This window comes from Canis aureus, chromosome 19, assembly GCF_053574225.1.
Source record: "Canis aureus isolate CA01 chromosome 19, VMU_Caureus_v.1.0, whole genome shotgun sequence".
Lineage (NCBI taxonomy): Eukaryota > Metazoa > Chordata > Mammalia > Carnivora > Canidae > Canis > Canis aureus.
In genome coordinates this window covers 50,280,834-50,308,745 of record NC_135629.1, presented here as the reverse complement: position 1 = coordinate 50,308,745, position 27,912 = coordinate 50,280,834, and the positions used below count along the sequence as shown (strand labels likewise).

Genomic DNA, 27,912 nt, shown 5'->3' with positions numbered 1-27,912 from the left:
TTCCACCCCCACCCGGCGACAGAACATCCCAGGCAGAAACACTGACCACACTTCTGTCAGCAAGGGACAGACAGGCCTCCAGAACCACAGAGCTCCCCTGCAGACAGGCCGCTGGAGAGAGGACAGAGCCCTAAAGGCAGATGGACAGACAGACCACAGGCAGCCTTCTCATTCAGACAAGACCGGCGAAGAGATGACATCTCTTTATTGGCTCAGTCTACTCCGGGACCAGTGGCGACGCCTGGCCCTGGTGGGTTCTGGTAAGGGGTCTTGGGACCGTCACTGGGGGTGGCTTCAGCAGCGTCCTCGGGTGTTGGGGAGCTGTGGGAGTAGCAGCACTCGTCCCCGCGCTGACAGGTGCCCTGGTGGGAGGATGGGGGGTGTGAACCCTAGCCCAGAGCTCAGCAGCCTCTGCTGGGTCCTTTTCCTGGATGGGGAGCTCACTCCTACCCCTTGCCTACCCCAGGTGTCCCGGCCCTGATTGGCCCTTGGCCGTATCCTGTTGCTGGGAGGGGGATCCCCGGGTGCTGCAGGGCCAGCTGAGGGTGCCTCACCTCCTTGAATCTTTTACAGGGAAACGTCTTGAGCCGGGCAGCCCGCTGGACTGGGTCTTCCGCGGGCTCCTTTCTCTTATTCTGGTGCAGCCTGCGTCTCTCCTCCATAGCTTCACCTGCAGCCTTGCCCCTGTGCAGGGAGAGGGAGTAGCTGGGACCCCGTCTGGCCTTTGTGCCCCCCTGCCCTGGCCAAGCCCCACCGCCACTGTATTCTCACTCACCCTGGCCGGGCGCGGGGCCGGGGGCCCCAGTTGGCCTCGGGATTAGCCTGGAAGCGCTTGAGTCCTCGCTGGCGGGAGCTGGGGTTGGCATCATCCCGGATAGTGAAGTTGGCCTGCAGCCTGGGGAAGCGGGAAGCGGGAGTCGGGGCTGAGGGGCAGAGGCCTGCGGGTGTGCACAGACCACCTGCCAATCGCAGTGCAGCTCCATGAGCTTCGAGAAGACTGCGTCTGCCTGTCAGGACCCTCATCCATTTATTTTTTTATTTTTTAAAAAAGATTTTATTTATTCATGAGAGACACGGAGAGAGAGGCAGAGACATAGGTAGAGAGAGAAGCAGGCTCCATGAGGGGAGCCTGATGCGGAACTCGATCCTAGGACCCCAGGGTCATGCCCTGGGCCGAAGGCGCTCAACCGCTGAGCCACCCAGGCGAGCCACCCAGGCGTCCCGACTCTCATCCATTTAAATAAACATTTAGCAAGTGTCTATTCTGTGGTGCCTCAAATCTGCTGCCAGTGGTAAAGCCCATGTTCTAGCACATGAGACAGTGGGACGGATCAGAAATATGCAAATGATATGGTGTTAGGGCACGAGTAAGGGTTTTGAAAAAAAATGGAGCAGGATAAAGGGAAGAAAAGCCCTGATAAAGGTGGCTGGGTGGGGTTGCGCCTGGGGAGTTTGGCCCGGAACAGAGTGAGTGAGGCGGGGAGAGCTGGACAGAGGAGGACAGGAGATGTCAGGCAGATGCTGCAGAGCCTGCAGGTAGAACTCTGGTCTCTAGTGAGTGAGGTGGGAGGCACAGGGTTCTGAGCGCAGGGCATCCGTGATCTGGCTCACTGGTTGTACCTTCGCTGCTGTGGGGAGAACAGACTGGGTGGGGAGCGGGTGGGGGCCGGGGGTGCAGGTGGGCAGTGGTGCACCCAGACCAGGGCAGGGGCAGAAGGGGAGGGCAAGGAGGAAGATTCTGGGTCTCAGTCGAACGAGCAGGTGTCTGTGTGGGGAAGTATCTGTGTCGTCTGCACGCACGGGGGTTCCCCTGCCTGGGGCGGCCCTGGCGGTGCCCGTACCTGGGCTCCACGCTGAGAATGAGGAACGCCGGGCTGGTCTCTGACAGGCGCTCCCGTTTCACCGGACACTCCTTTTCCTGGGAGGCAAAGCTCGAAGGTCAGGGGATGCAGGCCTGACCGTGTCCTGCCTGCCCATGACCCTCCGGTCAGACCAGCCCTCACCCAGCAGCGCATGATGTCCCAGAGGGCCGAAGAGGGGGCATCCGTCTTCACCGCATTCTTGCAGGCGTGGGACAGTGAGACCTGGAAGCCAGCGTGGAGGAGGGCCGACCTGGGGAGCAGGAGGGGCCGCGGTCAGCAGAGTGGGTGGGGGGCCGGACCCCAAAGCCAGTGCTAACCTGTGTGGGTGGGAGCCACTCGACTGGACCAGTGCAGCTGGACGTCTCACGGGGGCTGCGTGGCCTGCATAATGCCAGTGATCGTAAGAATAAGGCTGTCCCCCCTCGCCAAGGCTCATAGCCTCCGAGCTGTGTTCCCAGCTCCCGTGCAGAGGCACGCTGGATCTGTTTTATGGGAGACCCTGGCCTGAGAGGCTCTGGACTTGCCCGAGGGCACCCGGGGGACCCTCACCGCAGCTGTAGGAGGCTGGGCGTGCTGCAGTGGATGGTGCTGCTTAGCTGGTCCAGCGTGTAGTAGAGAGGCACGTCCGGGAGCTCCTGCGAGGGGGGACACGATGGGTGTGGGCAGATGGAGGAGGGATGGTGGGGCACAGGTGGAGCCCCCCACCCCCTCCCCGTCGTGGCCCAGCCCCCACCTCAGTGATGACACTCAAGACCCCTCGGATGCGCTCCGAGGTGTGGAAGCGGCCAGGGTTGGTGCTCACAGCCTCTAGGACACGACCCACGAAGTCCAGGTCATGGATGGGCTCTGCCCACAGGGGACCGCCAAGCTACAGACACACACGCACGGCAGCCAGATGGGCAGGGGTCAAGACCACCACGATCCTAGTGGTGCCGCCCCCCTCCCCCCATTTCCTCTCCCTTGCCTCACCTGGTGTCGCTGCCCACAGTGCTCACACTCCGGAGCGACCGGGGGACCGCAGGCTGCAGAAAACTTGACCCTGCAGATAGATAAGGGTGGTGGGAGGGGACAGTGACCCTGGGACTCCCCCTACACCTTCCTCCCCGGCTCACCCTTGCTCACCGGCCACCAGCGGCTCCCGACGCTTTGCCAAGACGCTGAAGGTGGAAGGTCCCGCAGCCCACACACTGGAATACCAGTGCCTGCTTGCTGTGGGGGAACAGGGGTGGCCCCATGTTCCCAGCGTGATTACTACACCCCAACTCCTCCCTCGGGCTGACTTCATCCCCATCTGGACCCCCATTTCCCCGGGGTAGCATCATGCCCCGCCCTCCCAATGCCCCAAAAGGCCCCATTGCCTCCTTCTATTCATCACTCTTCCTTGCCCCAGACTAACCTGGCTGAGGCTTTGACCTTGGCCTGGCCGGTGAAGACACGAACGAAAACACGCACATAGAAGTCAGCGCTGATGCTGAGCAGTGGCACCACGAAGCGCTGGTAGCAGTTGGCTCGGAGGTCCAGGCTGTGCAGGACGATCCTCAGGGCCTGGGGGTGGGAAATGGCCATCAGCCATCCTCATGCCTCCACTGCCACCTCCCCGCCACCCTGGTGGCACACAAGGCGCTCACAACACAGATCAGGGCCAGCTCCCTGGGTTCCAGGCCCAGCCTCAAGCATCCTGGCTGCATGACCCTTGCCAACTGAATGCCTCAGCTACCTCTGTCTACGAAATCACAGAAGTTGGGGTCTCTTTATGGCCCTGCAGGGGGGCACTACACCATTAAGGAACACACGGGGCCACTAAACTGAATGTATTCCAATTAGTGATGTCAGCGTGCCCCGTGCGATGGGCTCCAAGGACCTGCGTTCTGGTTTCCCAGGCTGACCTGACGACAGGGCCCCTAAGGAACAAAGATGGGACATCCTCCATTTGGGCCCATGGATGCAGCCACCCCCTGCCTCCTTGAATCCCCATGGCAACCCATGCTCATCATGCTCATTTCACAGATGCAAAAACCAAGGCCCCAGAAGATGAAATCAATTGTCCAATGACACTGGCAAAGCTAGGATGTGAACCCAAACCCAGACCCAAAAATGGTCTTAAAAAGCAATTTTGAAAAACTGTTAAAAGAGATGATATATTAGGAAAGATGACATAACTAATCACGGGCTCCTACCCTGGGCAGAACCATTGCCCCCCAAATGACCAGAATTGGCAGGCCAGGCTCTCGGGACTATGTTGGTTATAGACATGCTTGTCTGGAACTCTCGGGATGGATCTGGCCCTGGCTGCCTGGAGGCAGCTCAGCAGGTCTGCAGGGTGGAAAGGGCTGGGGCCCCCCTCACCATCTCGTGGCAGGCACGACTCTTGAGGGCCATGGCCCCATACTTGCTGTAGCACGTCTCTCCGCTGTTCCCCGCCAGCACTGCCATGTCCGTGCAGGTCACGCACAGCAGCCCTGCAAGGAGGGCTTGGGCAGTCAGGAACCGAGAGTCCCCTCTCTACACCCGTGTCAGCCACTCTTCACCCTCGAGTTAGCATGGCCTCACCTCCTTCACTCACAGCCTGCACAGCTGCATCCAAGAAGGGAGCAGGGCTGCCATAGGGGTCCAGGTCGATGACATCAAACCGCTCGGATACCTTCTGGTGCTGGTACATCAGCATCCTGGGAGCAAGAAGGCCAGGTCCTCAGCCCCCTGCACAGGGAGGGTCCTGCTCTGTCCCCTACTCATGTTCACTCATTCAGTGTGACCATGTTGGGCTGGATTTGGGGGCCAGCTGCCTAGGTTCATGTCTTGGCAAGGCCACTTGCTGAGTGACTCTTTCTCCTTGGGCCTCAGCATACTCATGTCTAACAATGGCAATAGTAAGAACCAGTGGAGATGTAACATGTATGTACCTGACAACTGTTTCAAGCATTTTACAAATCTTTTTTTTTTTCTTAAGATTTTATTTATTTACTTGAGAGAGGGAGATCAGGAGTAGGGGGAGGACACAGGGAGAGGGAGAAGCAGACTCCTTGCTGAGCAGAGGGATCCCGAATCCCGGAAATCGTAACTTGAGCCCAAGGCCCAGATGCCCCTATAGATCTCTTAACTCATTGATTCAAATAATCTTCCAGATAAATCAATGGATTTGAAATGATTATTGCTCCCTTTGTAGGTGAGGAAATGCAAATGCTACCTTCTCAGTGTAGCCTGCCCTGACCCTGTGTTATTTAAAATTGTAACCCACCCACCACCTTCCTCCATCACCTACTCCACCCTCAACCACCCCCCACCCCAGCACTTTTCACTTCTAGCTTATTATAGTTTACTCATTTGTCTTGTTATTTGTTATGGTTTTTGTTTCCTATGAGGTCGTCTTTTTTAAAAAATATTTTATTCATTTATTTATTTGAGAGAGAGGGTGAGCGAGAGAATGAGCAGGGCAGAGGGAGGAGAAGCAGACTCCCGCTGAGCAGGAAGCCCGCCCGACTCAGGGCTCAATCCCAATACCCCAGGGAAAGATGCTTAGCCCAAAAGGGCCAGCCAGGTGCCCCTCCTATCAGGTTTTTAATAGTCAGGAAACCGTGTACTTTTTAAGCAAATACTTTTTATTTGTTTTTTGTAAAGGGTCAGAGAGTAAGTATTTTAGGCTTTGTAGGCCACAAATGGTACCCTTTTTAACCCTTTAAAAATGCAAAAAGCATTCTTAGCTGGTGGCCTCTAAAAAACCAGGCACCTGGCCTCACCGGGGGGTTGTTTGCAAGGCCCCTGCATTAGAATGTGAATGCCACAAGGTCAGGGATTTTGTCGGTCTTGTTTACAGATGCCTGGCACAGAGCAAACGACTAGACTAGATATACATATGCTGGTTCATAGAATGAATAAAAGTACCAGAGGTGGAGAAGTCTAAAAGGGAAACCACAATGGTACATGCTTCTGGCCAAACACCATCGCTCATTTAATCAACACAGCATTAGTATTACAACTCCTGTAACACTCACATCCTCGTGTTATAGACAAGGAAACTGGGGCTCAGAGAAACTGAGGCACTCTCCCAAGGTCACAGAGGAAGACTACAACAGGCCTAGGATTTAAGCCCAGGCGGCCTTGTTCTAGCATGCACCTCTCAGCCATCAGGCTCTGCGGCCCCAAACCTACCGGGCATCTGCCTGCCTGGGATGTACCAGGTGGGCCACACCGTTGAGCTGCACGTTACGGCAAATGAGATCCACGGCTCGGGCAGAGGCATCATTGGCAACCACAGACTGGAGCCCGGGCACCTCTCGCGCAAAGCGAATGGAACGTAGGCCGGAGGCTGCCAGACCCTCCAGTACTCGAAGGCCTTCCTGTTGGGGGTAATCAGGGAGCCCCACTTACATGGATACCTCTGTCCTCTGCTGGGCACCAAGGAGCGCCCCCCCCTCCCCACTTCCTATAGCTCTGCCGCCTCAGGAGCCTTCCTTCCTCCATGACTGGAGGACTCCAGGGCTGCCACCTGCTATGTTCAGGCCCCACCTCGCAGATCTCCCCCACGGCAGCTGTTCGAGGTTGGTCTCCTGGGGCCAGGTTTGCACCCTCCTTCATCTCAGCCTTTTCCTCCTCTTGCTCTGACAAGTCCACGACCACCTTTTGCACGTCCTTCTCACCTGGTACCTTGACTGCAGCCACCCAGAAGCACAAGTCAGGGGATATTAAAGCTTCCTCTGAGACACCTCCCCCTATTTCTCAGTAAACGGAAAATTCATGGAAGATCTTCCTCAAAGCCCCTGGGGAAAGCCTGAAGGAAATGAGCCCGAGGCCCGCTGTGTGTGTGGCCGGAGCCTTTCAGGACTGTAAGGGAAAGGGAGGCGGGGCAGGGAGAGAGCTCTGTGTGACCTCCGCCCACCAGGAGTGGGGACCTCGACTCACTCTGGATTCCTTTGGCCGCGAGCTGAATGCGAGCAAACTCGGTGATCACGGCACATCTGCGGGAGACGGAGGGTTAGCTCACCCCCCCCCCCCATCCTTGCAGTTCCACTGCCCTCTGCCACGCTGGCCCCAGACCCCTGCTCACGTCAGGTCCCGGTTGAACTCCTGCACTGGGTTGTAGAAGACTTCGTTGGCGCTGGGGAAGGCTATTTTGGCGGCCCCCTCGGTGACAGTTGTCTCCTGAATCTCAGAGGGGCGCTCTTCTCCGCAGGGCTCAGTGCCGTTCTCCATTTCGGCCGGATTCGGCAGCCCTTGCGGCTGCCCCTCCATAAACCCGGCTCTACAGAGACTGCAGGCGGAGCGGAGAGTCAGGTTTAGCCACGGAAGGATTCTCGCACGGGACATCCGCGGGGGCCTCTACCCGCCAAGCCTGGTTCGGGGGGGGGGGGCGGGCAGGGGAGGGCATAGGAAGCGCATCAGAGAGATGTGTCCCCGAGCCAGGTATCCTACACCTTAATAAAGATTAAGAAGACCCGGCGGCCTCGGTAGGGTGACACCACACCCCATCTTCGGAGGACCGGCCCCTGAGAAGCCAGAAGCCCTCGAGAGGGCCCGACCCTGGCCTGGATCCATCCCCGCGACGCCAAAGCCTTTCTCACCCTCGCCCGAGGTGTCGAGGACCGAGATATTCTGGGTGCACGTTTCCCGGATTAGGACCTGGGCGTCGCCATTTTGGCACAGTGGGAGGGCAGGTCACATGATAGATTTTAGCCAATCAGTGATGCTACCTACAGTGGGTGGCCGGGATCAAAATGCACCGCGGAAAGCTCGGAAAGTAGTGTGGCTAGCCTTAATCACTTCGGCTCCCCCGGGAGGGGACTCATCACTCGCCCCATTTCACGGATGAGGAAGGTGAGGCGCAGAAAGGGGGCGGGAAGCGGAGAAATTCAACACCTACTGATCGGTTTCTGTGTACTGAGTGCTGCAAGCATATTATTTCGAGGAACTCTGCGGGAATAATCAAGGCTCTGAAATCAGATTTACTGAGATTGAATCTCAGCCCTGCCACATGGTCTTGGCAAGTTGCTTAAACTCTCTGGGCCTCACTTTCCTTACCTGTTAAATAAGAATGCTAGCTTCCAAATATAGAGCAAAGGTTAAACTACAGAATGCCTGGAAATTGTGCAAAACAGTCCCTCTCACGTAGTAAGGTCTCAGTAGGTTTACCTGGTGTAGGACTTGGGGAGAGCGTAGTGGTCTCCCCTGCTTGGGTTCCAATCCCAGCTCGCCTGGTCACTCGTTTTTATCCCTCTCTATGGTTTTAAGTTTGCCCATTTGCAAAATGGACAGAACTTTTTAACGTTCGTTATTGGATTGTGGGGAGTTCTAAGCGAGTTAGTGCAGGTTAAATGCCTACAACGGAATCTGGCATGGCATAAACAAAAGCGTTAACTTTTATTGTCGATTCTTGTGTCTGGGTTTGATTCCTGCCACCCACCACCACGTATTTGCTGGTCATCTTGCGCAGTTTTTCTCAGCTCTGTGTGTCTCCCTTTCTATAAAGCGTGTCTAAGTGTGTAATGTTACTGTGACGTTTAAGCGAGATAATTCCCATAAAGAGCCTAGCACAGTGCCTGGCACAATAAATAGAACTCGTTTCCATTTTACAGGAAACGAATGTTCCGAAAGGCAGAGGCACGGGTCCAAGGTCGCGGGACTAGAAGGTGGCAGGGTCGGCAGTGGAACTCTCCAGCAGAGCCCAGGTACTGGCGGGGACCCAGAGGGGCGAACGGAGAGGACGGAGATGGGAGGAAGGGGCGCGCTCGGCGCTCAGCTGGCCTGGCCTCGGGGGCGGGGTCTGGGCGGTGCGGGGGCGGGGCCGCGGCCGCTCCTCCCCGGCCGGGTTGCGGCGGCGGCGCGGCTTGCGCTCGCTCGGCGCTCGGCTGGGGCGGCCTGGCCCACAATGAATGGCCGCCGCGGCTGCCGCTGCTGCTGAGGCGGAGGCCGCGGAGGCCGCGGAGGCGGAGGCCGAGGCCCCGGCGCAGGGGGGCGCGCCCCGGGCCCAGGCCCGGCCCCAGCCGCCGCTGCGGAGCCCGCCGGGAGCCCCCGGAGCGCGGCCACGGCGCAGGTGAGGCGGCCCGCCCCAGGCCCGGTTCCGGCCTCCTCTCGCCGGGGCGGCCCGAGGGCATCCGAGGGCCGGTAGAGAGCTGAGCGGGGAGGGCCGGGGGGCCTCCTCGGACAGAAAAGCAGCCGGGTCTTCCGCCTGCACTATGCTCGGACCGGCGAGTGTGGAGAGGCCCGGCCCTCGCTGGCGGCCTTGAGCGTCCGGTCCCGGGCCGGGCCGTGGGGCTTGGGGGTGGCGGGATTGGGCTCAGACCTCCCCCCACTCGCTCGGCGGCAGGGGGGCGCCAGGCTGGGCCAGGGCAGGTGCCGGAGGCCCGGGAAGTTGGAGGGCCAGAGGAGGGAAAGTGAGGAGGCGCCCGGGGAGGCCGGGGGGAGGGGGAGGAGGAGTCAGGCTTTGGGTCGGCCGTGTGGGGGAGGAGGGGAGAGCGGCGCGGCCGGAGGGAAACGGCCCGGAGGGGGGCGGGGAGGGGCCGGCTTGCAGGTAGTGTCCGGGCGCCGGAGGAGGTGGGTGGGTCAGGTTACAGGCCTGGGGGCGGCTGAGGAGAAGCCCAGGAAGTGGGGCAGGGTGGGTGTGGGCGGAGTTAGTCCGGGTGGGGGCGGATAGGCGATCCCAGAGGTGTTTGCAGGGGTCATATGAGGTTAGGGCTTGGAGAGATGGTGAGGGGGACGGCCAGTCACGGAGGCCATCAGGTAGGCTGAGGAACTTCTGTGGGAGCTTTGGGAGAGGGGGAAAGCAGCGCCTTTGGGCTGGGCTAGTGGCAGCGATACCGGGCGTCCCGAGAAACTAGTGCGCTCAAAAGGCACTTGCCATTTCTTTCCCCACCAGGTGTTAGCTCTGGGCCCGACCTGGGGTCTTTCCTCTTTTCCTCATCCCAGTTAGGCTCTGGGTCCCCGACCTACCCTTGGGGCAAGACCCCGCTGGCTTTTCCAGGGTGCTGGTCCACCCAGTGGGTGTTTGTGTGGGCAGCTTGGGAAAGTCGAGAAAATGTAGCTCGGGCATATATATCTGCAGGGAGGCAGCCCAACTGCCCTTACCTGAGTATCTGGGTTGCTAGATTCTTTCCCCACTCTTTGAGAGCAGAGCCTTGGGGCTTAAGCCTAAGGGATGGGACCTCACAGCCACCATCTTATACCATAGCCTCCCAGGCACCAGCTCCCCGGAGGTGAAGAACTGGAGGTGAGCCTGTATAGCTCATTGTATCTGGGAGGCTCCTGATGGGGCGAAGGCAGGCCACTGAGGATATCAATTCTGGTACCACCTACACCCTGGCCCAGGCCTTTGGGGGTACTGGCCTCAGGGCTCTGCCTTTGGGGTGCTCTTCTTGGCTCAGGCCTGATTGCTGGGAATTGATTGCTCACCACCACTGGGTCGGCTTAGGCCTTCTCCATGGTAGGAGGAACCTGAGGCTCTGAGTGGCTTGTCCCAGGCCACACTACTAGTCAGTGGCAGACTGGGATTGACTGGCCCTCAGCTCAAACCCACAGTCTCCCGGGCCAGCTTTTGAAGGGGCATGACTGGAGGAGCTCCCACTGTTCTGGATTCCCTGGTGGGAATTCTGTGCCCAGGCCTTTTCTCTTGCCCATCCCAAGGGATAGGTCAGTACCTTTGTGGACAAAATTTTCTTGGTGTGTTTGGGGTGGGGGTGGGGGGCTTGAATAGTGTAAGCGTCTTTCTCAGAGGCCAGGTCACACCTTATCCCCCCCCCCACCATCCCTTCCGGAAGCCAAGAGGTCAGGGGTCATGGAACTGTAGGCTGGCAAGGGGAGGCAGTCTGAGGATGGGGCCTGGCTGCAGAGCTGCATCTTGCTTTGCTTGTCTGGTTTTTCTTTTTCCTTCTTTCCCTTTTTGGTCCCCGGTCAGACCTCCACACTTTCCTTTCTTCTCTCAGGGCTAATTGTTACCATTGTGTCCTTGGGATCTTCAGCACCTGAAGCAAGAGCCACAAACTGCCGGGTTGAGTGGTATCACCCAGGCCTGGGTTTAATGATGGGTTGTCACCCTCGTTCCCTGCCTTCCCCCACTGTCCCTGTAGTTCCTAGCACTGATCCCACCTGGGCCCTGTTCCCCTTCCTCTCTCTGGCTTGCCTCCTGGTTCTGGGAGTGAGGGGAACTGGGCCACAGCCCCACTTAAAGATACTTTTCCCTTGCCTGGTCGGGCTGAGACTGGCTTCTGTGGCACGGGCTGGGGCTCAGGGCTGGGTACTGAGAACGGGTGGGGGGTGGGGTGGGGTGGGGGTGGCTACCTCTGGTCACGTGGCTGGAACAGGGCCAGATGCTGGTGGAGACTGGCCCTGGTGTGTGGATAGCAGAGGAGGGTAGTGGCTCTGAGTTGCGCCTGGAGCTAGAGAAGGCACTCAAAAGCTGCTTTTCTGTGCAGACTAAGGGGCACACAGACCCGGGGTGCCAGAGAAGGCTAAAATAGCAAGGACAACAAGTAAAGGGACTCATGGGACAGTTTTATTTCACTAGGGTGTCGACTGTCTGCTAGGGGCCAGGGGAGCAGCCCTGAATTACAGATCTGGGGTGGGGGGTGAGGGGGGGGATGGAGAATTTCAAATTGAGTGGTCAGAGAAAGCTTGTGGGAGAGCTGAGCCCTGAATAAGAAGAAATCAGCCTGGTAGGGGAAGCTGGGGCAGGGAGGAGCAAATGTTCTGGGCAGAGGGGACAGCACATTGAAAGCCTTTATTGAGCATGTGCCAGCCTCCTGCCAAGTACTCTAAATATCTTGTCCTCATGAGGGAAGGACTGAGTGGTGGCCCTGAGTGGTGTGAAGGTAAAGACCCTTAGTGCCATTTGCAGAAAAGCGCCCGGTCTCGGGGTCTCCTGGATCTCCCCACTGCCCCCCAGTTGAAGTGCAGACCCCTTGGCCTGCATCCAGGCCTTGTAAAGTCCGGGGCCCTGGCCAGGCAGTCGGGAGCCCCAGTGAACCAGGCTAGGCTGCAAGGACGGCTGAGTCTCAATCGGTCTTGGAGGATTTATTGTGGGGGTGAACCTGGAGACACTGGTTTGAAGAGGGTTGGGGGTTGGTCCAGCCAGGTCTGACTCAGAGCTCATCAGGGTCATTGCCAGCGCCAGCACAAGTGATGGAGAAGGGAGCCTGTTTTTGAGGTGATGAGGAGCCTCCTGGACTTGGAAGACAAGTTGGTGGTACTTGGGATGGCCCGTGCTCCCTCTCTGGGATCCTTTGTGCTGCTCATCACCCCCATCTCTTTCCTCCTCCACACCCTGGGTGCCCATTGTCCACACTGCAAGAGCGTGCAGGCTCATCTCCTTGCCTCTGCTCCTGGCCCCCTTTGGCTGAGAATGTCATCCCTCCGGCTCCCCCCTGGAGGGCCCTTTGAGCTGCAGATGCTATGGAGTGGGATTGGTCTGGTGGCTCTTGCAGGCTGTGCCCAGTGTGTGGTTGTGGTCACCATCCCGGCTCTCCTGCGCTGCCTCCTTTGGTGAATGTCTCAGCATCCTTAGAGACCCAAGAAACTTCGGTGAGGACAGTGACTTTGTTTTCCAAATTAAGCAGGGATTGGGTAAAGGCAAGCAAACTTGTTATAGTAGAGGTTGATTCCACCATTAGCACCACGCTGCTCAACCATGAGACCCCGGGCAAAAGTCGTAACCTTGGCATCTCCTGTTTCCTTTTCTGATGAGTGAGGACAGGCAGGCATACCTGTGTAGCAATGGTTCTCAAATCAGGAATGACTCTGCCCCCTCTTAAGGGATACTTGGGGAATGTCTGGAGACGTTTTTAGCTGTCACAGCTGAGGCGGGTACTGGCCTCTAGTGGGTGTAGAGGCCAGGGATGCTGCTCAACATCATTAAAAAAAAAAATGTACAGGGCAGTTCCCCACCCTAGAGGATGATCTGGCCCCAGTGGATGCAGGGTCAAGGTCAGGGGATCCTTGTGTTGCTATGAGGAACACAGAGGTTGGCGTATGGGGTGTTTGATGATGCTAGGAAGGCACTGGATGGAGAGCCCTCAGGAAGTCTTGCCCGATTTATCATAAAATGGCATGAGGTTCTAGGAGCTGGTGAGTAGTGTGAGATGTCTCCACTGCTGTCAGGGAGTTCACAGCCCTGCAAGGGGCTTAGGGGGACAGACAGAAGGGAAATAACTAATAATAACAGTTGGTGTTACTGCCAGTCACAGGGTAAGCACCCATGTACCCATGTTGCTTGGTGGTGTGATCTTGAAACAGCCTTGTGAGTTGGCTGCTGCTTACTCAGCCATGTTATAGTTGGGAAGCCTGATGTCAAGGGGCGAGTACTGCTCTAGGTCAGTATTTTCTGGTGGTATAGAGGAAGGGAAGCACGGTTCTAAGCAGAAAGCTTTGAGCTTCACATAAAATAATAAGATTCGGATTCTCAAGCCCTGCCAAGGGCCCACATGGCCTCCAAGCATGTCCATAAGCCCCATCCCAGGTGCCACCTGCACTGCAGCCCTACCAGCCTCCTTCCTTGGGTGCGTGTGTCCTTCAGGGCCTTGGCGCTTGAGGCTCCCTTCCCCACCCTTGGCGTCGCTGCTGCCACCAGGTCCTTTGAGACTGAAGGCACGGGGGCATAAAGGTGGGCCAGCGGGGAGGGGGAGGGCTGCTGCCCATCTCCTTCTCCGCAGAGCTGCTGCAGGCAGAGGCCTCAGATTCCTGAGGGCTGTGAGAAGTGGGAGGAGAGAGGGAAAAGCATTGGGCTAGACTGCTCATTCCTGGAGGTGGCAGGGAGGGGAGGAAGGCTGGACAGTGGCTGGGGAGGCTGGGCAAAGGAGAAGGCTTTCCCCCAGGAGAGCCAAAGGAGCAGCACCCACTCTGGCCCTCAGAGGGCACCCAAGACCCCATTTCTGGAGAGGACACATCCTGTGAGGATAAAGAGCCCTGGCTCTGCTCTTGGCCTTTCTTGGCTCCGGCGTCTTTGAGCCCCAGTTTTCTCATCCACAAAATGGGTCTAAGCATGGTGGCTGCCTACCTTGGGGAGTGATGAGACCATGCAGAGCACGAGCTTGGCAGGGGCCAGCCGTGGTCAGGAAGCCTCAGCTGCTGTTACCTCCCGATTCTGGGACAGGAGCCAGATGGCCTGGGTGCAGTCCTAGGCCTTGCTCTCCTCACCCAGAAAATGGCGGGAAGAGTCATTTCTGCCTCAGAAACTAGCAAGAAGTATAAATGAGCTCTTGCCAGGTGCCAGTGCACAGTAGGGGCAATGGAAATGCTAATGGCCAGCTATCACCCTGTCACAATCCTGTTACCCACCGAGGATTTAATGGCAGCATTTTGGGGAAAAAGAAAATGAATCAAATGTGCACGTACTTTAAAAAATGCCAACAGTAGGGGGACGCCTGGCTGGCTCAGTTGAAGGAGCATGCTACTCTTAATTTTGGGGACTCTTAACCTTGAGGTTGTGAGTTCAAGTGCCATGTTGGTTGTAAAGATTACTTTAAAAAAATAAAAATTAAAAGTTAAAAAAACGCCAACAGTAGGGATCTGTACAGTCAGATAACTTTGTTCTTTGCTAACAAATGTTTGCCTAAGCTGCCTTCCAGTTCAGCTCCTGCAGAGGGTCCGAATGGCTATAGGCTAAGAAGGTTCCTGGAGCAGCCTTGGGGTGTGTTGCCCCTCCCCCCACCTTTACTCTGACCTCATGTTGAGCTGCATGAAGGATTGTAGGACTCTCCAAGGGCCTTTGGTCCTTGGGATTGGTGGTTTCCCTTAATTGGCTGACACGTCATTGAGCAGCTTACCACTTCCCTGGAAAGTCAGCTGGAAAGACCGTCCCTGGTGGTGGTGCACATCTGTACCCCTAGCTCCTGCTGCCTGGAGAATTTGGAACCCTTTCTGAACCACTGGCAGTTTCCACTCCCACTCCCAGGAATTGCTCTGCCAAGCACTTCCAGTTCAAGCCTCCTACACTCCAGCATGGTCCGGTGGTTTATGAGCAGTTGGTGGGAATCCATAATTCAGTGACACTGATCCCAGAGCGGGACCCTGACTGCAGGCCACGCACCTGGTGTGGCTCTCAGGGGAGGGCACCCATCTGCACAGCACCCTCCACACTGGCCCCAGTGACTCTCCCTGTGGTATGGGTGGCACTCCTGCCCAGCTCAGAGACCTCTGCCTCTGCTGAGCACCACTGTTTCAGTCATGCTAATGTGCAACAGAACAGAGAGTTAGGTAGGAAGTAATGGAAGTAATTCTTCATTCCACAAACAACTACTGAGTCCCTGTTGTGTGCTGATCTGGTCCTAAGGGCAGTGGACACTGCAGTATGAACCAGACAGGCGGCCATTCTGCCCTGAGAGAGCTGACACAAGCCAGAAACACATCTAATTAGACTGTAGGAAGCACCAAGGAGGAAAAATCAAGCCAGAGAAGCACAGGAATTGGGGTTGGGAGAGGTTCTGTCTTTGGAAGTTCGAGCTAGGTGAGTGGGAGGATTTCAAGCCCTGTTGCCATCTCAGGGACAGCATTCTAGGAAGTCAGAGCTGGGGCTGAGAACTGGTTTTAAAAGTGTTTGGGATCGAATCCGAGGGTCTTGACTCAAGCAAAGAGGGCTAGAGCTGGTAAGAGCTATGGCCAGCGGACTGGGGTTGGTGACACCAACTCAGGTGGGATATATGCAGGTCCAGGACCCACAGGAAATTGAGACCAGGCGTTCCATGGGGGTGTTGTAGATGAGTGGATGTTACTTCAAGCCTGACTTTGAGTCAGCTTGCCATAACAAAATGCCAAGGATGGGGTGGTTTAAGCAACAGACGTTGCTCACAGTTCTGGAGGCTGGAAGTCCGAGATGAAGTAAGTCTGCTTAGAGAGAGATCTCTCTAAGGACACCAGTCCTAGCACATTAGGGCCCCACTCTTACGTTCTAGTTTAATCTTAATTACCTCCTAAAGACTCTTTCCAAATATAGACATGTTGGGGGTTAGGATTTCAACACATGCATTGGGGCAAGGGGCATAGTTAGATGCAGAGCAGATCCCTGAATCTCTGGGTTCAATCTCTGGGAAGAGAGAGTTGACCAAGGATTAAGCCCTGGATCAGCTTTATTTACCTTCACTTTCTGGAAGGACTATGCCTGCTTCACCCTTGGGATTCTGCATGACTTTCCTGTACATTGATGGCTAGGCTCCCATTCCACCACTACCTCATTAGATCTGTCGTCCCCCGCCAGGTATCAGCTATAATGCCACCTCTTCTGGGCAAGATCAGAAGCCCTGGGGCAGCCCTGGTGGCCCATTGGTTTAGGGCCGCCTTCAGCCCAGGGTGTGATTCTGGAGACCCAGGATCAAGTCCCACATCGGACTCCCTGCATGGAGCCTGCTTCTCTCTCTGACTGTGTCTCTGCCTCTTTCTGTGTGTCTCATGAATAAATAATTAAAATCTTTAAAAAAAAAAAAAAAGAAAGAAAGAAATCAGAAGCCCAGGTATGCAGCACATTGATCTGTGTGACTCTGGATATATGGCCACATTCCCCATCAGACCATGAGCCCTTGGAGGCAGGCCTTGTCTCAGTGCTGGCCTGCCCCGGGCTCCCCAGCACTTCATGCCCCAGGCAGACGCTTAGCAAATATTTGTTGAGTGACTTGGGAGGTCATGGAAACCGTGTGCTGGGCCCTTGCATCTCGCTGGGAGACCTGCTCACGTTTGGGGCCAGGACACTAGCGATGCTAGGAGGGTCCCCTCGGCCCTGTGTAGGGTTGGGGGCTGCCCCTTCCCTTGGGGGGTTCTGAGGACCCCAGAAGATGAGCAGGCTAATATGCCAAGTTGTGAGGAGAGAAGATTCCAGAGGTTTTCTGCCCTAAGGGCGTCTATAGTCAAGTGGGATTTAGTGTTCTCAGAGGTAAGCATAAGGGCACTGGATGGGTGGTGGGGAGAGTGTGCAGAAGAGAGATATCTTCTCTAGTCTGGAGAATTCTCAGAGCCAGGGGGTGACAGGGTGGAAGAGGAGGATGTGGGTGGTGGGAGGAAAGGGGTCCTTGGGGCAGGGTATGCAGTTTGGGGAAAGACCTGGCTGAGGTAAGAGAGCTGTGCAGTGTGCTTGGTGGGGACAGAAATGTTGGCTGATTTAGAGACCCCCTAACTCTGGCTCCATCACATCTCTTCCTAAGGCAGCAGGTGACCTAAGCCAGGTACCAGATACTTCAGACCTGGTTTTTCTGGGTGTGCATTGTGGTTCCGTGGTCCCTCCCTCACAGGGCAGGTGTGGGCTAGGGGCTTCGCCCCGGGCAGCTCTTCCCTTCTGAGGTCCAGGGGACCAGATTAGGTTAGCTGCCCAGGCACAAAAGGAGGGAAGGGAGCCTGGGGGTGGTCTGTCGCCAAGCTTCTAAAACCAGCCATGGCCACGCCTTCCCCATCCTCGCAAGGGCAACAAGACCACAAAGGGTCGAGAGAGAGCCACCCCACTCCCCTGCACTGCAGAGGGGGCCTCCTCTGCACTGATTGGTTGGGCCATTTACACTGTCTCCCTCACCCTCCCAAATGGTTAATCAAGGGCTTCAAAGCCATGGGTGCTGGGCTCTGAGGCTGGGGTTCACAAGGCTTGGGGGACCCCAGCCCGACTGTTGGGTAGCTCTCACCTTCGGAGGCCCTTTCCAGTGTGTGTTCCTCCTTCTTACCCCAGGGACCTCAGCGCTCCTGTTGCTGAGCTTCCCCTGAGCAGCCATCCTCTGCTGACTCCCAGTGAGTGGTCAGGCCCTGAAGTCCAGCTTTCCGGGAAGGAGCAGGGCTGCACTTCAGTCCCCACCTATAAAGTGGGGCAGTCCTAGCACCCACTGTGGAGGGGACCCTGAGGAGAGCGCCTGCCGCAGCACCTGGCACACACCACACAGCTGGGAGCACCCCTCAGAATGCCCTCTGCAACTCCTGGGTGCAGCTGCCTGCCACTTCCCAAACTGGAGTCGTTTATTCTTGCTTTGGTGCCACCTCTTCACAGCTGCTCATCCCTGGGTCTGACTTCCTCTCTCTGTCCCTGCTGCTGCCACCTGTCCCTGCCACTGGCCCAGCCCTGTGTCTCACTTGTTTTCCTTCTCCATCCTGCTGTTCAGAGTTCTCCCCAGGCTGGTCTGGGCCTGCATCTCCCTTGCCCCAAGCTTCCCACTGCTCCGTCAGGAACATTGGTTCTCACCAGGCCAGGCACACACTCCCACACCCTTCCCAGCAGCTGGTCTTCCCAACGCTGGTCTCCTGGGGGGCGGGGGGGGGGGGTCTCCAGACTGCACTTCACTCCTTCCTGCCCCAGACTTTTGGTTGCCCTTTGTCTCACTCCCAGAGTCTGCCCCTCAGTGACACCCTCGCCCCGGTTGTATCACTCCCTGTCTCTCCGCCAGCCAACTGTATACGGAAGCAGCCCGTCTTTAGAGCTATATACCTTGTGCCTTGCAGTTTACTGAGGTGGGTTGGATGAATGAGTCCCCGTTTACAGATGAACAAACCAAGGCAAAGAGATGAGGGGCTGGCATCTGAAACCAGGTCTGGGGTTGAGGGGGTGCTCTGACTCTACTGCAGGCCTCTCCTGCCTTGGTCCTGCCTCCCCCCCCCTTATAGTATGAGCCTTCCAAGCTAGGGTCTAGAGCTCCTTTGGGACTGAAATCTAGCCTCTCCTTTGACCCCCTTGACTCTGGTCACTTGGACCCCAGTGCCTGGAGTACCTTCATTTTAGCAGCTTAGGAGTCAGGTTGGGCTTTCAGGCCTGTGGAGTGGACTCTGGGCTCTGTCCTCCCACTCCCACTCCTGCACTCTGCTTCAGTTTCTCCTATCTCCACACAGAGGGCCAGCTCCTAGCCCATCTGGCCCCGAGTTTGAGCCCCTGGAAGGGGTGTGCTGCCTTCCAATGGGGGAGTCCCTGTCTCCACCCCACATATGGCCCTATTTTTTTTCCCCTGGAGGTGACCGTGATTTTGACGATGACAAGGATGTGGAGGCTGGCATAGTCAAGGGAAGTCCCAAGTTTCAGTGCCCACACAGACCCTGGTTTGACTCTTGTCCCTACTATATACTGACTAATGACCTCAGAACAGTTCTTAACTTCCCCATGGCCTTAGTTTTCCCATCTGAGAATTGAGAGTATGAAATCGGCCCCCTCTATCTGCCAAAAGGGTTCAGAGAACTGCTTCCTGCAGGTCAGCAGTCAGCTCTTTGGTAGCATGGGGACCAGGAGGGGCAGGGCCTGCCCGTGTCTCCCTCAGGTAGCAACTTCCTGAGGACAGACTGAAATTGCATGGATCTGGTTGGCCTTATCAATATTTGTTTCCAAATGGAGAAGTAGAGATTTGGAGTTCTTGCTCTCAGGAGTGAGTTGGTTCATGAGTGCATGGCTGCTTTTATTTGTGCAGCCTTCTTTGAACCACATAGGGTGCCAGCTTCCATTGTGTCCCAGTGCTCAGCCTGTGGAAGCAGCTCAGAATAGACTCACCAGTGAATGAAAAATGTGAAAGATGCATGAAAGCTAATCTGGGAATGGGAAACAGCCGAGGGCTCTAGTTGGTACTTGCCCCAGGGCCTTTGCACACCTGCTTTCCTCCTTTCTCATCCCACCCTGCCCATTCAGGACCACTGCCTTATATATTTTATAGAATTGCAGGGAACTCACTTTTACTATGGGTGCAATTATAAAGCCACACTGTCCTTCAAAGCCCCTTTATGAGTGCCCTCAAAGTATTGGACATGCCCAGTTTTGGATCGGAATGTGCACTGATGGAATAGGCTGTGATGCAGAAGTTCACATTTGAGGAGTGCCTGAGCAGGGTCACAGACAGTTCCTTTTTTTGGGGGGTAAGATTTATCACTTACTTTAGAGAGAGAGTGGAGGAGGCGCAGAGGGAAAGGGAGAGACAATCCCAGGCAGACTTTGTGCTAAGGATGGAACCCCACGCGGGGCCTGACCCTGGACCTGGAGAACATGACCCAAGCCAAAACCAAGAGAAAGGTGCTCAACTGACTTCACCACCCAGGCGCTCCACACAGACTGTTCCTTAAATTTTCACTTCTAACCTCCCTCCAAAACTTGGGGGTTAATCTGCATAAATTGGATGTGTATGGTGTGATTTTACACACCTTTATTTTAAAATATTAAGGGATCCCTGGGTGGCGCAGCGGTTTGGCGCCTGCCTTTGGCCCAGGGCGCGATCCTGGAGTCCCGGGATCGAATCCCATGTCGGGCTCCCGGTGCATGGAGCCTGCTTCTCCCTCGGCCTGTGTCTCTGCCTCTCTCTCTCTCTCTCTCTGTGTGACTATCATAAATAAATAAAAATTAAAAAAAATAAAATAAAATATTAACCTATTTTTGTAAATAAGCATGATCACCAACTTCAAAATTCAAAACATCCAGAATGTTCATGGCAAGTATGGGTTCTTCCTTCCTCAGCCTAATTGAGCTGCACATACCATGGAGTCCATTTAAGGTGTATAATTGAATGGTTTTTTAGTACAGTTGACCCTGATTCCGATCTCCTCCTTGCCAACCACTTGAAAGACAAGTGGGTTAGGGTGCTAACAACACCCCCCCACCAATGTGCAAGTGAAGGTAAAAGTCCATGTGTATAACTTTTGACTCCCCAAAAACTTAACAGCTCACTGTTGACTGTAAGCCTTACTGATAACATAGTCAATTAACGCATATTTTGTATGTTATGTGTTATATACAGTAAAGTAAACTGAAGGAAAAAAATGTTACTAAGAAAATCATAAGGAAGATTTGCTGGCTGGCTCTGTTGGTAGAACATGCAATTCTTGGGACACCTGGGTGGCTCAGTGGTTGAGTGTCTGGCTTTGGCTCAGGGCGTGATCCCATAGCCCCGGGATTGAATCCAGCATGGGGCTTCCTGCATGGAGCCTGCTTCTCTCTCTGCCTATGTCTCTGCCTCTCTGTGTCTCTCATGAATAAATAAGTTAAATCTTAAAAAAAAAAAAGATGCAACTCTTGATCTTGGGGTTGTGAGTCCAAACCCCACACCTTGGGTATAGACATTATTTAAGAAACAAAAGGAAGAAAATCATAAGGAAGAGAAAATACATTTACAGTACTGAACTATTGAAAAAATTTCTGTGTATAAGTGGGCCTACACAGTTCAAAGCCGTGTTCAAAGATCAACTCTTCAGATTGTGTGCACATGACCACAATTTTAGACCATTTTTTATTAAGGCAAGAAGAAACCCCTGCATCCTTCTGCTCACCACCCCACACCCCACCTAGTCCTTGGCAACCACTAGTCCGCTTTTTTTTGGCTCCAGATTTGCCTGTTTGGGACATCTTATATAAGCAGGATCACGTAACACACAGTCCTTTTGTCTGCCTTATATTTAGCATATTGTTTTCAAGGTTCACCCATAGTAGCATGTATCATCCTTTATATGGCTGAATAATATTCCATTGTATGACAGGACCATATTTTATTTAGCTTTTTACCAGTCGATGGACCTTGGGGTTGCATCTGTCTTTTTGGCAATTGTGAATGGTGCCATCAACATTCACGTACAGGTTTTTCTGTGGATATAGGTGTTCATTTCTCCCGGGTATAATAAATCTAAGGAAAGGAATTGCTGGGTCATATGGTAATTTCATGTTTAATCATTTGAGGAACTGCCAGACTGTTTTCCATAGCAACTGCACCATTTTACATTCCCACCAGCAGTGTAGGAGGATTCCGATCTCCTCCTTGCCAACACTTGTTGTCTGTCTTTTTTATTCTATCCAGCCTCGCTGGTATGAAATGGTGTTTCATTGTGCTTCAGATTTGCATTGCCCTGATGACCAGTAATGTTCTCGTGCTGCTTCAAAGAGTTTCTTGAGTGGTCATTCAGTCATTCGGCCAATGGTGGTTGGGGGGTCACCTGGTCACCACTTGGATGCGGTGTGAAAAATCAGATGCCCCTGACCCCCTTGGTGTTTTGAGGCCAGTGTCCTGCAGTTACCCTTCGTGTGTAGCGCTGGTGATGGTTAATGTTCACGGGATGCTCACCGTGTTAACTCACTCACTCATTTAGTCTTGAAGCACACATGTGTGTGCGTGCTTTTGCCCCCCTGTCTGCAGGGGACAACTGCGGCCACCCAGTTCTGTAGCTGCCTTAACTGATTTGACAGTCTGTCGTAGAGGCTGGAACTGAGGGCGTGGGTGGCTCTGGGCAATTCTCACAACCACGGCAAATTCCACCATGTGGATGTCTGCTCCCATGTGTCTCCCTATGGCAGATGAGGCTTGTGAGAGAGGTGGGGGGCGATGGGGAATGAGGCTGCTGCCTGACACCGTCCCCCTGTTCGTCTCCCCCTGTCCCCCACGCAGCTGCCACCATGGCCCAGACCCTGCAAATGGAGATTCCGAACTTTGGCAACAGCATCCTGGAGTGTCTGAATGAGCAGCGGCTGCAAGGCCTGTACTGTGATGTGTCTGTGGTCGTCAAGGGCCATGCCTTTAAAGCCCACCGGGCTGTGCTTGCTGCCAGCAGCTCCTACTTCCGGGACCTGTTCAACAGCAGCCGGAGTGCAGTGGTGGAGCTGCCGGCCGCTGTGCAGCCCCAGTCCTTCCAGCGGATCCTCAGCTTCTGCTACACGGGCCGGCTGAGCATGAACGTGGGTGACCAGTTCTTGCTCATGTACACGGCCGGCTTCCTGCAGATTCAGGAGATCATGGAGAAGGGCACCGAGTTCTTCCTCAAGGTGAGCTCCCCCAGCTGCGACTCACAGGGCCTGCACGCTGAGGAGGCCCCATCGTCCGAGCCCCAGAGCCCCGTGGCTCAGACGTCAAGCTGGCCAGCCTGTGGCACCCCGCTGCCCCTGGTGTCCCGTGTCAAGACGGAGCAGCAGGAGTCGGACTCCGTGCAGTGCACACCTGTGGCCAAAAGGCTGTGGGACAGCAGCAGCAGTGGCGGTGGCAATGGCAGCCGCAAGATGGCCAAGTTCTCCACACCGGACCTGGCTGCCAACCGGCCGCCCCAACAGGCCCCAGTGGTGGCGGCAGCACAGCCTGCCGGCGTGGCTGTGGCAGCAGCTGCAGGGGCTGGCGCTGGGCAGCCTGCTGGGGGGGCGGCAGCGGCAGCAGCGGTGGCGGCAGCAGGGGGTGTGGTGAGTGGGCCCAGCACGTCAGAGCGGACCAGCCCGGGCACCTCGAGCGCCTATACCAGCGACAGCCCTGGCTCCTACCACAATGAGGAGGATGAAGAGGAGGACGCAGGCGAGGAGGGCACGGATGAGCAGTACCGGCAGATCTGCAACATGTACACCATGTACAGCATGATGAATGTTGGCCAGACAGGTGAGGTGCCTGCCCTGCCCTGCTCCCACCCCCCCCTCAGCCCGGTCCCTGCCCACCCCCCCCCAGTCCGGTCCCTGCAGTTCCTGTCCCCGACACATGCTGCTTTCTGCCCCCGAAGCCGAGAAGGTGGAGGCCCTCCCTGAGCAGGTGGCCCCTGAGTCCCGGAATCGCATCCGGGTGCGGCAAGACCTGGCATCTCTCCCGGCTGAGCTCATCAACCAGATTGGCAACCGCTGCCACCCCAAGCTCTACGATGAGGGTGACCCCTCTGAGAAGCTGGAGCTGGTGACAGGTGGGCCAGCATCACTTCCTCCCCAGATTCCCTGCCTCCTCCCACTGTGGGCCCCTGTGCCCTCTGAGCCAGTGGCTTTGGGGATGGTGGTTAGGAGCCAAACACAGGGGCCAGCCCCAGCCCCGCTGCCACCCACTGGCTATGTACTAAGGCAGCTGACAGCCCTTGGCATTGCTACGTGCCAAAGACTGGCCTCCAGGTTTCCAGCCCAGAGGCTGGTATGATTGTTGGCTGGCATTGTTGGCCACCCGTGTACCTTAGCAGCTTCATGGGGTGGTTGGAGGGGTAACTAACACAGTGGTTAAGAATCTTGGCTCTTGGTGGCAGGGTGCCTCAGTGTGAGCTTCCACTGCCTGTTCTTTTTGATGCCCAGGTGGTTGTGTGGGCAAAAGCCACACATGTGCAAGCCAGGCCCGGCCTGTTGTAGGTGCTCGTGGACAGTGGCACCACCATCTGTCCTTTCCTGATCGCTGACGAGGCCATGCTGGGGCGAGTTGTCAGGGAGCGTCTTGGCGGGGCCCAGGCCAGGGCCCGGCCAAGTGGGGAACGTGGCAGTTTGGGGCCCCCGGCCACCCTCCTGCTCCCCACTCCAGGCACCAATGTGTACATCACGAGGGCGCAGCTCATGAACTGCCATGTCAGCGCGGGCACGCGGCACAAGGTCCTGCTGCGGCGCCTCCTGGCCTCCTTCTTTGACCGGTGAGGCCCTCACAGACCCCGGATGGAGGGGAGGGGGCTGCCCCATCCTCCCCCACCACATGGGGGCCTGACTCCCCTCCGTCATGCCCCCCACCTCAGGAACACACTGGCTAACAGCTGTGGCACCGGCATCCGCTCTTCCTCCAACAACCCCAGCCGCAAACCGCTGGACAGTCGCGTCCTTCACGCTGTCAAGTGTGAGTGTCTGGCCTTCTGGAGTCAGGCTGGGTGGGGTCTGAGGCAGGCAGATGGTCCTTTCTGGTGTTGACCCTGATAGGTGGGTGGGGGGTGGTGTTAAGGAGGATTCTGAAGCTCAGTCTGGGCTTGTTGAGAAGAGGCCTGTGATTGGTTAGATGTTTCTTCATTTGGTATGAGATTTCTTCATAGTGGTGGGTTGGAGGGGGTGGCACTTAAGATAAGCCTATGTCAGTTGTGGGGATGGGCGTGGGGGAAAGGTCCTGAAGTAGTCACCGGGGTGATAAAGCAGGAAGGCCCCAGCCATTTGTCAGGAGGGAAGTCTAGGTTTTCACATGGAATCTCCCCATTCCTAGATTATGGCAAATGACCCAGGTTTTTCAAGGGGTCATCCTCAAACCTCACACATGGCTGACCTCAGTCAGGCACGGGGCCAGCTGATGCGGTTTAGCATCCTGGTTTGCGAGTCTTCCTTTCTGTCACTTCTGAGGGGAGTTTGGGGTGGCATGCGTGTCTGCACACGTTTGGGGATTAAGGAGCCATGTGGCTGATCTGTCATTGAGGTGAGAGGCCAGGGCCAAGCTCTGCCTGAGGCACCCACTCTGTCCTCACAGACTACTGCCAGAACTTTGCTCCCAACTTCAAGGAGAGCGAGATGAACGCCATCGCAGCTGACATGTGCACCAATGCCCGCCGTGTCGTCCGGAAGAGCTGGATCCCCAAGCTCAAGGTGCTCATGGCCGAGGGCGATGCCTACACCACCTTCATCAGCGACACGGGCAAGATCGAGCCGGACATGATGGGCGTGGAGCACAGCTTCGAGACGGCCAGCCACGACGGCGAGGCCGGCCCTTCGGCCGAGGCCCTCCAGTAACTACCACCGGACCCTCCCCGCGGGGCCGTCACACTCCCCTCCCTCCCCGGTCACACCCGCCCACCATCTTGGTCACGAGCTACTGTCTGTCCCTTCCCTGGACCCGCGGGGGGCGCTGCATGCTCCCAGCCCCTCTGCCTTCCCTCCATCCCACCTTCCACCCCCCATCCGAGCGGGCCGGGAGAGGGCAGCAGCTGGTGCGAGCTCTGCGCTGCCGTCTCTAGCGCACTCGGGTGCAGTTGGGGAGCTTCCGCTCCTCCTCTCCTAACCCCCAGCAGTGGTCTCCCCACTCACCAGGCCAGGTGGGGAGGGGCCGGCCTGGGGGGGCTCAGGAAGGCCCCCTCCCCAGGGTTCTCAGGACCCCTCCTGCCACCACCTCCCAGTGCTTCCATGTTTCCAAAAGCGCCTTCCTGTCTCCCTCGTCTGTCCCTGCACCTGGGGGCTGGGGTAGGCGAGGCCGAGGGGACCGCCCATTTCACAGCCGAGGGACCCCAGGCTCAGAGCAACTCCACGACTGACCTAAGGTGGTGGGCGGTGGCAGGACCAGTGCCCTTCTCTCTCCCTGACCCTTCGCCCACCTCTGTTGCCCCCACCTGTCCCCTGGGGCCTGAGAGGGGCAAGTCCTGAGTGGAGGGCTCTTGGGGGCCTGCTGAAGGTCTCTGCGAATAGAACGAGAGGTTTCCTGGGCTCACAGAAGTGTGTGTGTGTGTGTGTGTGTGTGTATGCGTGCATGTGTGTGTGTGTGTGCGCGCGCACGTGTGTAAAAGTTTTGCTTTTAAACAAATGAAGATATGAGAGGCAGTAGGGCCAGGGCTGGAAGCCAGGGGAGCAGGCTGGGGGGCTGCTGCCCTTCCCCCCCCTCCCCCACCCCCCTGTCCCCACCCACTGTACATACTTTTTAAAGCATTTTTTTAGCTAATGAAATATTGAAGTATAAGATTCCTTTTATTTTTCAAACCAACGGGACTGTGTCGGATGTCCCCTTCAGTCCCCAGGGACAAGGCAGCCAGGACGGGGTGGGGGCTGGGGGCAGGCTGAGTGTGTGTGTGTGCGTGTGTAGTGTGGGTGCGCATTTCTGAGGCGAGAACTCGGCCAGGCCTCTGCTGGGGCTCCCGTGGGTCTGACTAGGTCCCCTCTCGCTCCGTTGCTTCCCAGCAGGGCTCCATTTGAAGGGTGGCCCTGGCCTTGGCCCATTGGCTGAGCCCAGCTTCTTGGGGACAAGGCAGGGCCCGCTTCCATTGTTAGCAGTTTGCAGAATTTTCTCTAACCATTCCTCTTTCTGTCCTTGCCCAGCGCGAGGGTTTTTTTTTTTTTTTTTTTTTTTTTTTGAGTTTTACATGTGAACTCTGGAGGGTTCTCTTTTTTATTCCCTGTCCCCCCACACTGGGTGTCGTTTCTTTACAATTTTACCTTTTTTCCCTCCAGCCCTGGTCCCACTGCCTCTCATCTCCTTCCTGGATCTGACTGGCCCATTGCTCCCATTGCTCCCAGCGGCCTCTCCAGAGGCAGGGGGATGGCGGGAGGTGGGGGGTGGGGGTGGCCAGCCCTGACGGGACCCTTGGAATCTGATTTGGAGGCCTCCCCCACCACCCAGCAGCCCCCACTGGTCTGACATCTTGTGGGGGTGGGGGTGCCTGGTCTGGCTGGAGTCCTGGCTCTCAGCTGGCATGGCCCGGCCCCTGCACCTTAGTCCTCAGCCGGCCCAGTGTCTGGGGGGGAGTCGACACCCCAGCGAAAGCACAAGCACCTTAGTCGCACCTCCCCCACGCCCTCGTCCTGGCCTTGACATCCTACCCCAGCATCGATCCCAAAGCACAATATCCTGGTCACTTGGCAAGCTGCCGGGCCGGCCGAGGCCGAGGGGCCGGCTGGGGCTCCAGCCAGACCCTACAAGGAAGGAGTCCCTAGGCGCTCCCCTCCTTCAGGCCTTAGCAGGGGCCAGCTCTCTGGGACTGGGGTCTTCTCCCTCCCCGCACCTTTGTCCTGGAGGCCCCTGCCCAGCCCCTCCCTGCCTTGTCCTTGGGTGGGGCTTGCCCCTGCCCCTCCTCCAAGCCCCTGCAGCACTGGGTTGGGTGGCAGAGCCCCCTCATTTCAGGGACCCCAGGAGGTGCCCCTGGCTCCCGGGACTGTGTGTTGGGGGGAGGGGCCGGGCAGGGGCACAGGGGAGGAAACTCCTCACCAGGAGAGCCAAAGACAGGGTTGTGCCTTACCCCAGGAGCCACCCCTGCGCCCCTCCCTCCCGCCCTGCCCTCCCCACCTCCTGGGCGGCCTGCTGCTTTTCCTTCTTGCCCTGCCCTGCCCTGCCCTGAGCTGCATGGTCCCCCCACCCCGGGCAGCCCAGGGAGGAGCACGAATGGAGAATCACCGACCAACGCAAAAAAAAAAGACTGTGGGGCCCCCCTCTTCACCTCCCCCGGCCGCCCACTCACCCGCCTCTTTCACGCAGGACAGACCGCCCGCCCTGTCCGTGTGAAGTGCCAACGCCCTCCCCGCCCTGGGCCGACCCCCCACTCCCCGGGCCCGTAAGTGAGATTGCACATTAACTACTGTAAGGAGAGGAGCCGCACTGGGAAATGTGAACCATGAGAATATCAGTGACACTGATGAGGAGAATAAACGAAACGCCTTTGTAACAGCCCTGCCGCATGCTGCTCTGTGGGTGCACGAGGCCCAGGAAGGGACAGCCACTGAGCACTAGGGCTCAGTGGGCTTGGGGAACAGCCGTTCTGGACATCCCATCTCAGA

The 27,912-nt window shown here is 56.7% G+C and overlaps 2 protein-coding genes across 7 annotated transcripts; one reads left to right on the top strand and one right to left on the bottom strand.

Annotated features, from left to right (window-relative positions):
• Positions 1–171: 171 nt before the first annotated feature.
• On the bottom strand, positions 172–7,571 carry TRMT1 (tRNA methyltransferase 1). 4 transcript variants are annotated; one of them, XM_077859717.1, is made up of 17 exons: positions 7,418–7,571; positions 6,904–7,107; positions 6,759–6,814; positions 6,366–6,508; positions 6,009–6,196; positions 4,413–4,528; positions 4,209–4,321; positions 3,259–3,407; positions 2,985–3,071; positions 2,832–2,901; positions 2,596–2,730; positions 2,412–2,497; positions 2,004–2,112; positions 1,842–1,918; positions 776–895; positions 555–684; positions 172–362 (listed from the first exon to the last, which is right to left on the bottom strand). In XM_077859717.1, exons 2-17 carry the CDS (start codon positions 7,086–7,088, stop codon positions 213–215), a joined length of 1,914 nt encoding a protein of 637 aa, XP_077715843.1. In that variant the 5' UTR covers positions 7,089–7,107; positions 7,418–7,571; the 3' UTR covers positions 172–212. The 4 variants fall into 4 exon arrangements, with proteins under 4 accessions (XP_077715843.1, XP_077715842.1, XP_077715845.1 ...); XM_077859716.1 differs by having other exon boundaries at positions 6,904–7,188; positions 7,418–7,518; XM_077859719.1 differs by lacking the exons at positions 6,366–6,508; positions 7,418–7,571 and having other exon boundaries at positions 6,904–6,971.
• NACC1 (nucleus accumbens associated 1) lies at positions 7,521–27,802 on the top strand. 3 transcript variants are annotated; one of them, XM_077859739.1, is made up of 8 exons: positions 7,521–7,670; positions 8,429–8,521; positions 22,139–23,107; positions 23,226–23,399; positions 23,993–24,098; positions 24,198–24,295; positions 24,908–25,163; positions 27,614–27,802. In XM_077859739.1, exons 3-8 carry the CDS (start codon positions 22,147–22,149, stop codon positions 27,708–27,710), a joined length of 1,692 nt encoding a protein of 563 aa, XP_077715865.1. In that variant the 5' UTR covers positions 7,521–7,670; positions 8,429–8,521; positions 22,139–22,146; the 3' UTR covers positions 27,711–27,802. The 3 variants fall into 3 exon arrangements, with proteins under 3 accessions (XP_077715865.1, XP_077715867.1, XP_077715866.1); XM_077859741.1 differs by having other exon boundaries at positions 7,522–7,670; positions 24,908–27,802; XM_077859740.1 differs by lacking the exons at positions 7,521–7,670; positions 8,429–8,521 and adding an exon at positions 8,731–8,886.
• The last annotated feature ends 110 nt before the right edge of the window (positions 27,803–27,912 follow it).